The 17469-nt window shown below is 31.7% G+C and overlaps 1 protein-coding gene across 1 annotated transcript in view; it reads left to right on the top strand.

Moving 5' to 3' along the window:
* LOC111615256 (histone-lysine N-methyltransferase SETDB1-like) overlaps positions 1 to 17469 on the top strand; it is a 51724-nt gene that overhangs the window by 13641 nt on the left and 20614 nt on the right. Inside the window, exons 15-18 of the mRNA XM_023356670.1 lie at positions 12402 to 12600; positions 12675 to 12838; positions 12937 to 13032; positions 13109 to 13353. Of these exons, the coding sequence (XP_023212438.1) occupies positions 12402 to 12600; positions 12675 to 12838; positions 12937 to 13032; positions 13109 to 13353 (704 nt within the window). The remainder of the gene's footprint in view (positions 1 to 12401; positions 12601 to 12674; positions 12839 to 12936; positions 13033 to 13108; positions 13354 to 17469) is intronic.

Below are 17469 nucleotides of genomic sequence, written 5' to 3'. Positions count from 1 at the left end.
CCCAACAATATTTACTCATTGACCAATTGGACGTGAAAACAGTGTTCCTTAATGAAACATAGACCAGAGATTTTCATGCAGCTTCCAGACCAGATCGAAATAATCCTAGAAGATATAATTAAAAAACTCGTCGGGATAGACTTGAACCAAAGCAGAACAAATGCTGCAATCTATCCAAGAAGGCAACAAAGTCTGTCAACTTAACAAGGCCCTCTATGGTCTACGACAAGCAAGCCACCTATGGTATAAATGACTAGATAAACAACTGGGTTTAAGACCATTGAACTTTGACCCCTGCATTTATGTTTGAAATGAACAGAACAACTTGACCTTTGTCATCATTTATGTCGATAACCTCATAATTGTCTCACGTGACAAAATCAAACAGACCACACTAAAGAAGACTCTCATGTCCAAATTTGATATGAAAGACTTGGGACAACCCACTATTGCTTGGGCATTGAATTCTTCCAGCGAGAAAAGGAGGGGAAGACGATAATCCAAATGTGCCAAAAGAGATACACTGAGGAAATCTTGGAACATTTCTCGACGGAAAAATCAAAACCAGTTGCAACTCCTCTTGTCCCAAGCTCCAAACTTCACAGGCCTGAAAACTCATCAGTTCAGGAAATGAAGCAATTTCCATTCCAAAAACTAATTGGTTGTCTTCTTTATCTTTCTATTGCACCAGGCCAGACATTGCACATGCAGTAAGCAAACTGAGCCAGTATAACACCCAACATGACCAAACACACTGGACTGCAGTGAAACATATTCTTCAATATCTAAGAGGGATGACCAATCATGGCCTAACATTTGAGACAACTGGAGAGTGACTTACTGGATTCACAGAATCTGAGTGGGGAGCATCAATAGACAATCGTCATTCCTTCTCAGGATACATTTTTAAGCTCGCTGGTGGACCAATCTCATGGGAATCAAGAAAACAACACATGGTTGCCCTATTGAGCACCGAGGCCAAATATATGGCATTATCAGACCCTACTAAAGAAGCTCTACACCTCCTAGAACTTTTTGATGACCTCTTAAGAAGCAATAAATCCAAATTAACAATTTATTGCGATAACCAAGAAGCACAATTACTTGCTCGAAATCCGATGTTTCGCTCGCGAAGTAAGCACATAGACATAAGACATCATTTTGTGCATGAATGTGTTGAACGAGGAAGAATAGACATTGCATTTATTCCAACAGATAAGATGCCTGCCGATCTCTTAACAAAAGGTTTACAATACTTGAAACATGCTAATGGACTGACTTTTAAATATGAAGTCGATCTTATAAGTCATCGTATCAAGATCGCATTTATTATTACACCTTGGTCTATTATAATCTAGTAAGCATCCACTGGAATGAGGGGAAGTGTTGGTTTAGAGTATCATGACACTCTCCTAAGAAAATTCCAGATGACGTCTAGACTTTTGTTTATGTAACTAGATTCTTGTACCTTCTGCCTTGTCTCCCTTTGTTTTGATGTGTAGTATTTACAGCTTACATTAAACTCTGTGTTCAAACCAAGCAGTTTGCTTTTTACTTTATTCTGCTGCCACACCCTGCATTTTTTACAACAAAAACATAGAGAAAAATCAAGAAGTTGTCGATAATTGAGATTAATGTCAACAGAAAAGCTCATGATAATAATATTTTGCTAAAAAGAAAACATTGTTTAATGGTGTTCAGCCAGTGGCATGCTGTCCATGGAAGCTGTGGAAGCACTGCTTCTTTTGTATTTCTAAAATATGAATACATATTGTGTGATTATTTTCATATTTTAATGTACTTTGAATTAATTAAAATTAATATTTTATTATAACCACATTATGTATCTTATTACAAATTTCTATACATGTGAAAAACAATAATCAGATTACTATTGTATATTCGAATATACAGTAAATTCGTATATGCATATTCCCAATGGAAGTGCTGTATTGTTGAATATGGGTCAGCTTCCATGGCAAAAATATTTGAATGGTGTAAAGCAGCCAGATTACAAGTGTTTGCACATGTGCTTTACAGAGCACCAACTTCACGTGGTTTAGCTGGTGGATGCTACACACCAAAATATTGTATAATGCTTCCAATGATTCCATCCAGGGCAGGCGCAGCTTCCCTATCATCAAATGTAACTACATGCCACTGTGTTCAGCAGTGAGAAAAAATTAATATTAACATGCAGTACTCTTGATTGTGATGGGTAGTTAATTATTGATAGCTTTAAGAAACATATTTTTCTTAATTACGAAAATAATAGTATATTTTTGCTAACTTTTGGAACCTAACCCTATGTTTTTTATTAGTCCTTTGTTTCATATAGCACAGATTTGCATAACACAGCACTTTTTCAGAACCTACTATCATGTTATATGGGGGTAACTGTATAATCAATATAGGTTGATGTTTTTTCTTAAATTTTTGTACAATTATAATTCAAATATTAATTTATTATTTACTGTTTAAAATATTTTTTTAAATTTAATAATAAATAAATCAACTTTTATATTTTTTGATTAATGATAAATTTTAATTGTAGACAGGTTAAAATTGACTTTATTTAAAAAATAATCTTAGATTTGCAGAAAACTTTTTCATTTTTATAGATAGAGTTAACTTCAGAACAAATCAGATTTTACTTAAGACTAGCAGTCTCCACACATGCGTTGTTGTGGCTCAAAATGTATCTATTATAAATGTATAACATTCCCCTGTGAGGGGGAATTTTTCGAAAAATTCCTTTTCAGTGCGTGCATATTCGAATGCAATGTTGTGTCAAAATTTCAAAGGAATCAGTAGGAACAAACAAACATTACATTTTTATTTATATAGATATATAGAAGATGATCTGCTTTAGTTCATTCTCACAGAAAAGCGAACTTAGGTCGTTGTACTCGTGGAGTTAGCGCCATCTATTGGACATAAAGGCCTTCATCCTAGATGATATTTTTTAATTTATATGAATGTTTAACGGAATAATATACAGCCGATGTCCACACTGAAGTTCCATTCTAAATATTGGTGAAAGAATTTTTGAAATCGGATGAGTAGTTTCAGAGATTACCTCCTACATCCAAACTTACAAACTTTACCTCTTTATAATATTAGTATAGATTAAGAACTTTGAAATTGTTTTTTAATATAGAATTTTAAATATTATATGTTTGAAATTAACATTGGCTTGATGAAATATTTTAAGATAACAATTATAGTTCCTTATAAGGAATTTAGTAATTTATTTTAATTGGTAATTTCCTATTTGTATCATTGAAGAAAAAAATTAATTTGATCTAAAATGAACATTTAGCATATTGTCTATTTACATTTAAAACAGGGGTGTCCAACCCGCGGGCCGCATGCGGCCCAAGGCAAGTTCCAATGCAGCCCAATAAACATGTAAACAAAACCAACAAATTATTTTATTTTTATTTATTTATTTATTTCAATGGCATAAACTCAAAAAAGAAATTTCACAAAACTGTAAACTTTTATACATATTTTATTTTTGAGTGAAAAGGAAACATTTTCAAATACTTAGAGATGTGTGAATGACGAAGGAACAATGGCGTACCATGGGTGTCAGCCGCCCGGAGCGGAGGAAATTTTTGGCTTCCTCCCTTATTAAGGTATTTTAATTTAAAAGACCAAAATTCAGTTTTGTCACAGAACAAGCAATGAAAAATTCGGTGGTAGTGCAGTGACCTGTTTAAAATAGTTCTATTGGATATTAGTGGAGTATATGAATCGTAAAAGAAAATAAAAAACAAGGGCAACAGGTCCCGCAGGAATTTCTTGCTTAAAAAAATTGGTGTTTCCTCGACTTTCATTAATTACAGACCCAAATAAAACAAAAATTTGTATTTTCAAATAAACTTTTGTTTGTTTCCTTTATAATAAATGAAGTTATTTATTTCTAAGTAAAAATTGAAAGAGTCTGTAGAAGTAATTTTTTTAAATATCCTTGTTCGTGATAAAATTTTAATACTTATTACTATAATCTAGACATGTTAATCCTTAAATATACTTGTATATTTAAAGATTGGGTCCCAAAACTCCATGACTTCTTCTAATGTGGCCCAGAAGAACAAAAAGGTTTGACCCCCCTGATTTAAAGTATTCTACGGAAGAACTATTTATTTTTATAAAATTATGAAATTTATATGAATTAAAATAATCAGTAAAAGAAAACTACAAAGAAAAATAAATTACAAAATATCACCATTGTATTTGACTTACAGTAAGTCAAATACTGTAATACAGTAATTTTTTGAAAACTATTAAATATACAGTCAACCCCCCCTATAACACGGTTTCCTATATCACAGCGAAAAAATTGCAACAGTATTTGTACAAACATGCTAAAAAAAACTCGTATAATTCGGTAAAACGTCATCGCTGACTTGTGTCGCGACAGGATTGGTCGAATCTAGACCAATAGCGGATATCATACAAACCATTGCGTTTAAATGAGCAGCAGACCTACTAAAAACCATTTATTATTTAACGTTCATAAAAATTATATTTATATTAATGATGTCTCTAAAGTTCAGTGAATTTTTTGCAAAAAAATAATTTATCAGGAAGCACGCGAGCGCCATTCGATGACAAGCTCCATGACAAAAACAAGCTTAAGCAATGGCGTAGTCGAACGGTGCACACTTGGTAAGTAATCCTACAATTTTTTGTTTATAGCATAGTTTATATGGATTATTCCCAAAAAATTATATGTATTTTGAAAATGTTGAGTCAAATTAGTCTAGAATTGATTAATTTTATGGAAGAAACCTTTCAAACAGCCGTAGTCCATAAACTGCATACATGCCGGGCTGTGATTGGCTAGACTCATAGCAAATGTATTCATAAAAATCGGAATGTATCTACCGTGTTATGGGGGGTTGACTGTATCATAAATTTTGGATAATTCTGTTGAATACAATGAGAAATGTCTTTTGAAATTTAAAATAATAATAACTAAAAAGAGAATTACATAATTACCATATTGTGAGAAGCCAGGGGTTACAAGATTCACTGTTGACCTCTGTGATTGGCATTGGATTGGTGAGATCCACTCACTTCGTCAGTGGATGGCTTAATCTATATAATGTTGTCAGGATTGCAAGATCCTTCCAATGTCAGGACCTGACACCAGTTAGGATAGTAAAAATTTGCGTCCTAACTTGTGAATATTGTGATATACAGTGGTGCCTTGTATAATGTACGCCTCAAATAACGAACGCTGCAAACAACGGACTTTCTGTTTGGCCATTATGTGACTCGAACAATGAACTTTTTGTTCAGCAGTTACGTGAGGCAAACAATGGACTTTCTGCGAACAAGTGCGAATAATATTTTTACTCCTTTGCCGTTGCCAATGACAATCTGCTATTTTTATAATATATTAGTGTTATTAGAATATATTATTAGTATATCTTTCGGCTTGCTCCCTTGTTTATTACGCACATCACCTCAGTGCAGGGTATTTACATTTATTCAAGTGTTGTGCAAATCATGGCTTGTAAAAAAACAGAAAGGTGATTTCAATTGAAACAATGCAAGAAATCATCAGAAGGAGTGAAAGTTGACAACAACTTCCTTGTCGAATGGGAGAGGTTCAAGAGTTTACCAACTCTCATTAGCCAAACAGAGCCAAGGCCAACAGGATCAATGATCTCTACAATGACACCCTTGCCCGTCATTTCTGACAGGTGTTGAAGAAGAGAGAGAAACAGACCACCTTGGATATGTTTTTCAAGAAGCCAGTAGGCATAAAACAAAAAATGGAACAAGAGGAGTTGACCCTGCAAGCTCCGGTAGCCTCTCCTGAATCTGACTCCGATTAAAAAACAATAAAAAGAGACCTGCTGCAATGTGTAAAAAGTCTGTATCTGTATGAATGTGTGAATTAAGTGTTCCTCCACCTCCTCCTCACAACATCTGACTACTCGGCATAATTGGTGACTGCTCCATTTTCATTTTTTTAATGGTACAGTGTGGTTATTTTATGCTGCGGAACGAATTATATGTTTTAACATGTATTTCTATGGGAAAATACGTTTCGTATAACGGACTTTTCACTTAATGGATGTGCACCTGGAATGGATTAAGTACGTTATATCAGGCACCACTGTAATTGGGTTTAGTTATGATCCAATAGGAGGGTGCTTCGTAGTTCGAGTGGGGAGAGTTAGTGAGGTTGGAGATACACGAGGAAGAGCCATCATAGTTAAAATTCAACAAAAGTTTAATATAGAGTAAAGTGATTACAATGACTACTATGAATGTGAATATTAAGGGATACCTTGATTAAAGACTAGCGATACAATTTCTGCATTCCGCGTCTCCTATATGCACCAAAACCAAAGATAGCTTTTTGTGGGACGACTGCCCAAAAATCGGATGCCCTCGCATTATATCCTCATCAGGTGTGGGAATCTGATCAGGTGAGCTTTTGTTTGATAGTAATGGCATTTTGAATATGTCATCGCTAGATGGCAGGAATTAAACAAAATTGACTAGCAGGTTTAGGATTTCTTTCGATTGTTTTTAGATTCTCCCCGTGGATTTGGTTAAATGTCAACTTTCTCACACTTTAACAATTGATTGTTATAACATATCTTCGATATTTTCTTGGGTCAATGCGAGGAGGAAGGAACTTGTTGCTTCTAAGACCCCTATAAACACGAGTTCTTTAGTTTATTGTTGACAGTTAAATTAACATTCAATCCTTCCCATTTTTAGCTTTGTGGGAACCAGACAGAATGAAGTGAAGTTTCTTATAATTAAGACAAAAATTAAATAAGTGTGTCAGTGTGTCAGTCTGTATTCAGGAATTTCCTAACAATATGACATGTAATTATTTATTTATTATTATTATTATTATGTTGGGTTTAGTGAGTTATATTCGGTTGATATCAGTTGCTGTGCTGTGTACTATGCTGGACCAGAGTCAAGATGTAGTGTTGTTCTCCAGTGCTGCATAGTGTTTTGGAAGAATGCAATGAGTGATGGATGTATTTTGGAAGAATGCAATGAGTGATGGATGTATTTTGTACATGTGTAGAATATGTAGCAGCCAACTGTGTGGAACCTGTCAAATGCTTTTCTGTAGTCTATATATGCCATGTGTATGTTTCTGTGTTGTTTGTGTGCTTGTTGTAGAATGACTGAATTTATGAGTAACTGTTCTTTGCATCCCCTGTGATTTCTACGGCAACCTTTTTGTTGTTCTGTAAGAATGTCAAATTCTTCAACATGTTTGTATATTTTGTTTGTGATACAGGATGTCAATAATTTGTAGAGTGTTGGAAGACATGTAATTGGTCTGTATTGTGTGGGGTCTGTGGTGGTGTTGTTTTTAGGTTTCATGTAGGTGATGCCCTGAGTAAGAAATTTTGACATGTCTTGTGGGTTGATGATGATGTGTGTTAGATGTTTAGCTAGTTCCTGGTGCAGTGATGTAAACTTTTTGTACCAGAAATTGTGAATGTTGTCTACACCAGGTGTCTTCCAGCTGTGTATCAGTGTTTGTTTTGGTACTAATTTGTCTGTAAAAGTTTTTTTGTTGTTTGTAAATAACTTATTTTGTTGTTTTCGTAGTGTACATGTTTTGTATCGTTTGAGTCTACGTGCTTTGGCTGCGAGTTTCTGTTTTAGTGAATCAATGTATTCTGTAATGTGTGTATTGTGATGATCGTGTTTCGTGTGTGTTTTAATTTTTTTGAAAATGTTTTTGAGTTGTTTCTTTAAATTGGGTGATACGTTGCGTCAGCCTACCTAATTGCTTTCTAATGTCACTTATTTGTGTTTCTATTCTTCTCTGCCAGGCAGGCTTTGTGTTTTGTGTATATCTATCTGCGATTGTATTTTCAGTCCATGATGACTACTGTGACTGCCCCAGCATAAACTAATGTATGAATGTCTGAGAGTGTAGAAATTAAATGGATGTAGTGTGGTAGTAAGTGAGTGTTTACATAATTTAGTGTTTTTCTACTACCTATGACGTGTTGATTTTTGGTATTCGTGGTCTTTGTGTGGGATCTGTACCTGTATATTTAGTGAATGTTTCCTGAAATATAAGTGAGAGTGTATTAACTAAATCTATGTCTATGTTATCAGTGATGGATGAGGAAGTGTCTGTATGGTAGTTGTTGTATGTGTGCTGTTATCAATGCTTGTTGCTGGATTATCCTGACAGGTTACATGATCTCTGTTAATAATGTTAAATGTTTCTGTCTGTTGATGTATTTGATCAGCAACCTGTTGTTTGATAAGTTCAAATGTTGCAGCTGGATGGCCGAGTGGTCAAGGTAGCAGCCTACCGCTCTGGGGGACCCAGGTTCAAATCCAAACGGGTCGAAAAAACCCCCAGGAATTTTTCGGGGGGTGCTCCGTTTAGATATATCCTATGTCCCTCACCACCCGGCAGCCCCATTGTGGGCCTGGCTGAATAATGGGCTTGCAAAAAGAGGCCCTCTTAGTGCCCACAGGGCAGAAAGCGTTAAAAAAACAAAAACAAAAAAGTTTCAAGTGTTGTTTGTGGGATATGGTTGTTGTGTATAATTGTTCTTTTTTGATCAACAACCGTTTGTTCGGTGACAGTGAGGTGAGGATATTGTATGAATCTATGGTATAGTTGTTGTCTGTACGCTGTCATGTTTGTTTCGAATTTTGTGATGATGTAGTAAGTACGGACAATAAACTCATTCATTTCTATTGTCCATTTCATTTGTTGGCGTGGTTTTCCAGCCTTTGTGGTCTGTTGATCATCATTCATTCATCATCATTTTATTAAAGTGCTATTATATACATTTCCCGTCCCCACAGGAAGCATTACCAGGAATTTTTTGTACAATTCAGATAACGTAGATAATAATTACAGAAAAATCATATATAGCATTTAAATGAAAAAAAAAATGTTTGAGTAAATAAACAATAAAGAATGTAAAGTAAAATATATACTATATGTTTATGTCATGTAACAAATGACATAAACAATAACAACAATAATAGAACAAGATATTCAGCAGAATATCTTATTATTACCATCAATAATATAAGTATGTGCAGAATATACTTAATATATAATTTATATTAAGTGGCGAGTTGAAATAAGTGTGAAAGAGAACCATGTTACTTTAAAACAATAAAATATTATACAATATTTTTGTTCACAATTTACAAGAAGTAATTATAAAGTTAACAACTCGCCAAATTATAAAGAATATCATGAGACAATATTTTCTTAAGTCAGATAACAAAATATACCCCAATGCACAGAAAAGGACAGTCAACATTAGATTCCCCATAGCACAAATAGTAAAAATACATTTCTAATAGAATTAAAATTAATTATTATAACAATGCCAATAACAAAAATTATAATTAGTACATTTCATATAATCAAGTGACAAGCACAGTACTAATGTTAAAATCTAATTATACATTAAACTATTTTACACATTAAATATCAAAATTACTATGCTTCAAGTAAGTAGGTGTCAAGCACAGTTCTATATAGAGTAGTTCATACAATTGTCTAAATGTTATACAAATTCCTATGTTGATGTTTGGCTTTCTCTTTAAGATAAACTGGGCAGGTTTTATCCATTGTATTATGTGCAGCTTGTGTTAAGTTATCTCGGGAACAGTTAGCACACTTTGGAGGGTTTTGTTTATTCGGCAGAATTTATAAAGATGTTGCCCGTTGCAGTGACTACACACGTTTTCTTTCTCAGTACAGTGTTTTGCAAAATGTTGAAAAGACAGGCATTTGTAACACTGAATTAAAGGAATAAAATCAAATACACGGCATGTCGATCAATGGAGGTAAATTTTACCTGTTTTCATTATTATCTGTCTAATCTCAGGAGTTACTTCAAGTATTCAAGAAACGTGGTCAGGGTTTTTTTCTTTCAATGAAAATTTAATATGGGCTTGTTCGGTAAAGATACGATCAGTAAGAGTGTCAAATAAATATAAATTTTGTTCAAAAATTTCTAGTGTAAGATCCTCTTTATTAATACATTTTGGTACAGAAGCAATTTTTATTAAAGGTAGTTTCGCTATTAAACCAGGGATTTTTTCAGCATTCTCTTTAAAGTAATCAACTTCACTTTTGTGCTGTAAATTTATTGCAAGTCCTCCATTACCAATATTTCTTGTGTGTCGTATCCCTACGCTTAACTTGCCAGGATTCAGGTTATCAGTTAATTGTCTCTTTGTTTCTTCACAAGAGGCTCCCTTCTTATCGCTATAGACTAGAACCGTATATTCTGGTGGAGGCGGTTCATTTATATTACTGGTTTGTTTTACTCCCTTCTTTAAAACATCTCTGTAACTCGGTAAACTAGAAACATTTCTACCTACAGAACCATCAGATGTAATATCCCTTTGGGTGAGCATAGTTTGCTGAATATCTTTCATAAGTTTCTTAATTTCATTTGCTTGTATTTCTTTAAGTTCTGCTAAATCTGCTTTGGAAGTTATTCCAGAGAGTGTTTCTTCAATTAGATTATTGTTTTGCAGAGTATTTTCAGCCAGTTCAATAACTCTTGTAAATTGCGTTATTATATATGAAAGGTGGCATTCAATGCCGAATCTAGCATTCCGGTATTGCTTTGAATATTTCTTAATCTCCTCAATGATACCATAAGCGGCATCATGAAATTTTTTTGTCATAGATTCCATATTATCCAAAAATATATCATATGCCTATAAAAATATGATTAACAGCAGAAAAAATACATTACTTCCGGTTGAATGTTCTAGAAATCTATGGAATCAAAGGTCAATGACCGTTGCCATGGTGATCTAAAAGTAGGAGTTGGAAAAAATCTAAGAATTGCAATTATTCAAAAACTATGAGGATTGTGACAGTGAAATTTTCAGAATAGTTTACATTTAATATCCTAAAAGAACTGCCCAAATAGTTTTTTGAAATGGCCCACTGGATGGAAGTTATTGGCGTTTGAAAAATAACCGGAAATGGTTGCTATCTTCGTAAATATAAGGTCTGAAACCTCAAAATTTTAAACTTGTACTCATGTATGAAGTGCGAAAAACTGTCTGTATCAGGTCCAGGGAGTCCGGTAAATCAAATTCGGAAAATTGATGTTTTCAAACAGATATAACTTCTGAACGGAAAGTCCAAATTAAAAAAAAAACCTCCACGGATTCTTAATCTGGGTACAAAATACTTTCAGAAAATATATAACACTTATATAAAATAATAACATTTACGCAAAAAATCTTGAAATATCCAAGAGCAGAAGTTTCCCACAGCCAAACTCTTTGAAGTACTGTACCTACTGCATCCTCCACAATGATGTCCGGTCTGTTGATGCATTGCCACAGAAACACCAAAGCTAGGTTGATTCCTCACATCTGTTGAGGGAATTGCAGTAGCCATTGGGCCAGTGCTGCTTTCGCCATCAGTAACAAGGGAGACTGTGGCCTATTTTTCGAACGTGAGCCTCTTCCTAACCCGCGAACGCTGATCTTGTTAACCCAGGCAACGTCCAAGCTGGTATCACACTTTAATCTGGTTACTACCATGATGAATAACTCCACAGAATGTGGGTGTGGTCACTCTTAGCTTCATTTCTCCCCATAGATCTTACTTGACATGGGTGTCCCTACCAGGAGCTTGTGCTTTAGCCTACATTGCCCTATGGATCAGTAAAATTACTGGGCTCTCCCACCACAACCAGGTGGTGACCACGGGAGAGTTATTATTATGTTGAGTTTAGTGAGTTTTACTCGGTTCACACCGGTGGCTGTGTACTATGCCGGACCAGAGTCAAGGCATAGCAATCAAAACTAATTAAATAAGTGTGGCAGTGTCTGTATTCAGGAATTTCCTAACAATGTGGCATGTATTCAATATAGTGGCCTTCTGTAGTGTTATGTATGTATTTCTACTCAATTCTAATGTTCCCAGGCTTTTGTGTAGTGTGTGTGGTATCACACCTGTACAGGAAAGAACAACAGGTACAATAACTACCCTATCCATCCNATGTATTTATTTATTTTATTATTATTATTATTAAATGCTTGTTTGTTTTTTTTTTGTATCAAGTCTTCAAATCTTGCAACTCAAATTTTATCCATTTGTAATTAAGATAGAGGGTTGAAGCTTTGAGACCATACCTGTCTGATGACAATGTATACATATACATCATATATGAAACATATTTCTCATGTTTAAAGAAGTATATAGTCTTACATTAATGACTTAATATACAGTTTAAGTTTATTTAATTTAATTATTTGAATCATTAATTTTGAACTAAAAATAATTTATCTGTATTTCTCAGAAAAATTAATATAAAATGTATTCATGTAATATTTTCCAAATGCAAAATCTTTAAAATATCTTTTTTTCCCAGTGTCTATGAATGTAATCCTCGTTGCAAATGCAATTCCTCATGTGTGAACCGTGTTGTCCAGGGAGGTTTAAAAGTACAATTACAAGTTTTTAAAACAGAGAGAAGAGGATGGGGAATTAGAAGTTTAAATGATATACCTCAGGGAATGTTTATTTGCATATATGCTGGACAATTATTGACTGAACAAGGTGCAAATGAAGTAAGGAAGTTTACATCCAATATAATTTTTAATGTTGGCAAGAAATTGAAATTTAATTTTCTAATGTCATATAGGATGGAAATCAGTTTGGAGATGAATATTTAGCAGAATTAGATCATATTGAAGTGGTAGAAAGATTTAAAGAAGGTTATGAAAGTGATGTTATAGATCCAGAAGGAAATAAAACTAAACAAGAATTAAAGACTGATTCAGATGATGATTCCATAGCATCTGATTGGTTAGTTTAATATAAAAATTATATTTTTGTTACTATATAAAGTTTTACAAATTTAGATAGTAAATTAGTAGCCTATAATTATGACTTCAATATTATAGCTCTGATGATAGTGAAAGAAAAGATAATCATTCATCAGATTCTGATTTTGATATTGATTCAAGAGTTAGAATTGAACCAGTCAACCATGCAACTAGGTAAGTTTAATTTTTTAAGAAATTGTTACTTTATATCACAAGAATAAAATAATTAAATTTTATATATGTAATTTAGAAGCAAACAAAAATTAATTGAATTAGAAACAGACAGCAGCAGCTCAACAGCAGAAAAATCCAGTGTTCCCAATTCAGTATCAGACTTTCCTGATATTGCTGATCATTGGATGAAGTCAGATTGTTTTTCTAAATCCAAAAGATTCTCTAATGGAATCTGGATGTCTTCCAACAAACTTGGAACAAATGAAGAATTTAAAGATGATGATACAAATATAGAACTTCCTGATCTAGATACCGAATATTGTATGTAAAATATTACTAAATTTAAACATTTAAATTTATATTGTTTCTATCGTATTCTTTTATTATTTTTAAATGCAAATAATGCAGTTTTTAATTTAAGTTAATAAAATTATTTTTTTAAAGCAAAATGGGAAAGTTCAGATAAATATGTATATACAGTAGAGCGTCAATTATCCTAAAGAGTTCCAGTCAGCAAATTTAAATTTTAGCCACTGTTGTGGTGCTGCAATCTTTGACTATGTCTTGGGCTACTCAAATATTTTACGTTTTTGATACTAAATTAACTTCTGAAGTATAATTTTTTATTGCTTTTATATTTTTCAATATATTTATTTTGTTGGTACAAAATAAAAAAAAAATAATTTTTAACAATACAATAGTCTTTGTTAGGCTTAACATCAACAAAAATTCAATGCAAAGCAACATGCAATGGAGAAAAATTTCAACATGGGATAGGTTAATATATTTTTTCGTACATAATCGGTTATCCGAAATATCAATTTTTCAAAAACCCCAGTCCCCAATTGATTCGGATAAACGACGCTCTACTGTATCAAACACCAATAGTTTAACATTAAAAATAATAAGGTATTCATTAAATACTTTATATTGTAATACAGTATTTATATTTATAGTAATATTGTATATGTTATAGTCGATGGTGTAACCAAAACATAAAATGAAGTAAATGTTCGCTCACATGCATATGGCCAAAGTAACATGATTATACTTTAACTTTGACCACACATTCATATCTTGTATCACATACCTTGTTCTTTTCATGCAAGTATAGTAAACAGTTACTGGGCATTGAAGTGAATAATTGTCAATTGTTGGTCACTGTTGAATTAACAATTGCATATAGTTACAATTTTTGTGATAACTCAGGATGTATTTTCTTCATAATTGAAGTTTAGACTGTTTACAAAAATTAAATTAAATTTTTAAGTCTAACTTTTAATCCCTTATACACCACCACAGAAGTAACAGTTGTAAATTGCTTTGAAGAACACTTCTTAAACAAAGGTAAAAAGGAAGGGATTAAAGTAGACTCAAAGGTATAAGGGATTAAAAGATAGACTCGAAAATTTAATTTAATTTTTGTAAATAGTCTAAACTTCAATTATGTAGAAAATTGCGATTCATTTTTTTTCTGGACCATCACAGCATCATATATATGATTAAGTACATTTATTTAGTTATACAAGACAGGTATACACAATGCATTTATTTTTTGAGATATTCTGTGTTCCATTATTTTAAAAAAATTGAATGTAAGCCGAAATAAGAGTTAAACTGTAGTGTAATACCTATATTTCTTTCTATCTCCTAGATAAGAATACATAGGCCTAAGGGTTAAATAAGTAAATTTATATACTTTATGACCAGACTTTAGTTAATCATATTTATTTAAAGAACTGAGGCTTGAGTTGCAGTTTGTACACACTAACACTTTTTTGTTCTAAAGTTCTTCAATTTTTTTGGCATATTCATTGGAATTCAAAATAAACTTAGTGTATTTCCTCTTCTTACTCATTGATATGTAAAACTCATATAAAACTTATTTCTTTTTTTATTACTATAATCTAAACATTAACAGGAATGAAAATAAAAACACAAAATAAGGTTACAGTACTGTACATACATGGAGTATGGTGGCTGCCACATCAGTTCACATCATTATATGAGCAGCACTGAGGGCATTGTTGTTTTAACACATTTCCAATATTGTCCACTAGAGTAGTTATTGACATCCCTGCTTTGTCTATTCATGTTATTATGCAAATACCATAAATGTGATTTAGTGTACTCAAATCATTGACCATAACATATATATAAATGTAGTGTTGTAACTAGCTTTTCATGTGCCCTGTGCAATATTTTATTTTGATTCCTCTTTTTTTTGGAAAAAATAACTAACCATGTCTATTGTATTTGGTTTTTTTAATTTTTAACTGTAATCAAAAATGTTATGAAATTAGCTTCATAGTGGGATAATTTAAAAATGAAAATGTAATACCAATAATTTTTTTATACCCCATTTTTGGGTATAAAAATGGGGTATAAAAAAATTTTGTCCTGGATTCTCTGTGCATCTGTTGCACTTGTGGCACTGTATAAATGTACTACATTACTATAATTGAATTATAACAAAAAAGAAAAAAATTTAAACTTTAGAAACTAAATAAATAAGAAATATAATATATAAATACATTATTTTATAATTTCTGTCTTAGCAATTTGAGAATTACTTTATATATTTATATAACTTTTACATAATGTTTCTTCATGCTAATTCAAGAAACTGTAATTTTTACATAACTGGAGCTTGAAACTCTTTGTCATATTTTTATATATATTATAAATATCAATTTATTCAACATTATTTATAATTTATGTATATTGATATGAGTTTTTTCTTTATTTTTTTATATTTCATAAATATGAATTATTGTATTAAAATATATTTATATTATTTCAGAAATGCTTATAATGATTTTACAGCTAACATAATTCATTTATTTACTAAATAATACAAAATTAGTCTGATTGGCATATGTACAATAAAAATTTTGAAAGTGAATTCTAAATTAATCTACATTGCTTAAAAATACTCAACGTTTATGAAATTAGTAAATTTACTGGTTTTTTTATTTTTTGAAGAGTAATAAATTTATTTTTACTAATGAATAATAAATTCCTGTTTTACTAATTGAAATTTGCACCACTCTTATTTTATAACCAGAAAAACTCTCCATGTTTTGTCTTTTAATTACGATATATTAATAGTTCAATGTTATTATTATTATTTTTTTTTAATCAAATTTTATTTAATTATTTTCAATTAGAGATAAAAATTTATCTTAATAATGATAAAATTCAATTAAAACATATCAAAAATTGATAGAAATATGAAGTACAGTAGAGCGTCGATTATCCGAATCAATTGGGGACTGGGGTTGTTCGGAAGATCGATGTTTCGGATAACCGATTATGTATGAAAAAATATATTAATTTATCACATGTTGAAATTTTTCTGCATTGCATGTTGCTTTGCGTTGAATTTTCGTCAATGTTAAGCCTAACGAAGACTATTGTATCGTTAAAAATTATTTTTTTGTTTTGTACAAACAAAATAAATATATTGAAAAATATAAAAACAATAAATTATACTTCAGAAGTTAATTTAGTATCAAAAACGTAAAATATTTGAGTAGCCCAAGACATAGCCAAAGATTGCAGCGCCACAGCACTGGCAAAAATTTAAATTTGCCGACTGGAATTCTTTCGGATGATTGACTTTCAGATAATCGACGCTCTACTGTAATTCAATACGAAATTATAGAATTTAAAAATCAAATTCAACAAATAAACATAAGAAATGATACAGTAAAATAAAAAATGAATTTACCAAACTAAGACTAGAAAATGAATTTACTCAATATAAATCGGATTCTATGACAAAAACTATGAATAATAATAAAATTAAAATTTATGATTATACAAATCAGCTTAAAAATATTACTAAAAATGAAAGTTAGCATTATTTTTTATAATACTTTATAAATAGTTCGTAGTGAATCAAAAGGTATAGAAAATATTTACTCAATACCTAATTTAAATATTCAAATTAACACAATAAATATATATCAGTAACTGACAAAGACATAGGGAAGTGTAAAATTGATTTGATTTCTACTTTATTGCGTATGTTAATAATAATTTTATTTTAAACATACAAACAGAAATAAGTATAACAATTAATTGTATAAATTAAGTATTACAAAAATAGTAACTTTCTGTTTCATCAATTGAGTAATCTCTTATTGTTAATTTAGTCAATGTGATAAGCCTTAAAGTTTAATTGTGTAGTAACACAAAAATTGCATTACTTACAATAGAAGCAAGGAGCTATAGTAATAGAATTGAAATTATCGTGTTACTGCTTGTCGATATATGTAACATAAAGTGAAAATAGTGGATGTATACTGCCAGTCGCTAGTTGCACGTGCAGACAGCAGAACAGTAATAATCGTGAGCGATATATTAATCTGTGAACTACAGCATGTATATGTTACCGCTAAAGCTCGAAATCCGTTAATGTTCAGATTACCT

Source organism: Centruroides sculpturatus, unplaced genomic scaffold (assembly GCF_000671375.1).
Source record: "Centruroides sculpturatus isolate CEXI.00-Female unplaced genomic scaffold, Cexi_2.0 scaffold2168, whole genome shotgun sequence".
NCBI lineage: Eukaryota > Metazoa > Arthropoda > Arachnida > Scorpiones > Buthidae > Centruroides > Centruroides sculpturatus.
The sequence above is the reverse complement of the archived record's forward strand: the minus strand, read 5'-3'. Positions and strand labels throughout refer to the sequence as shown.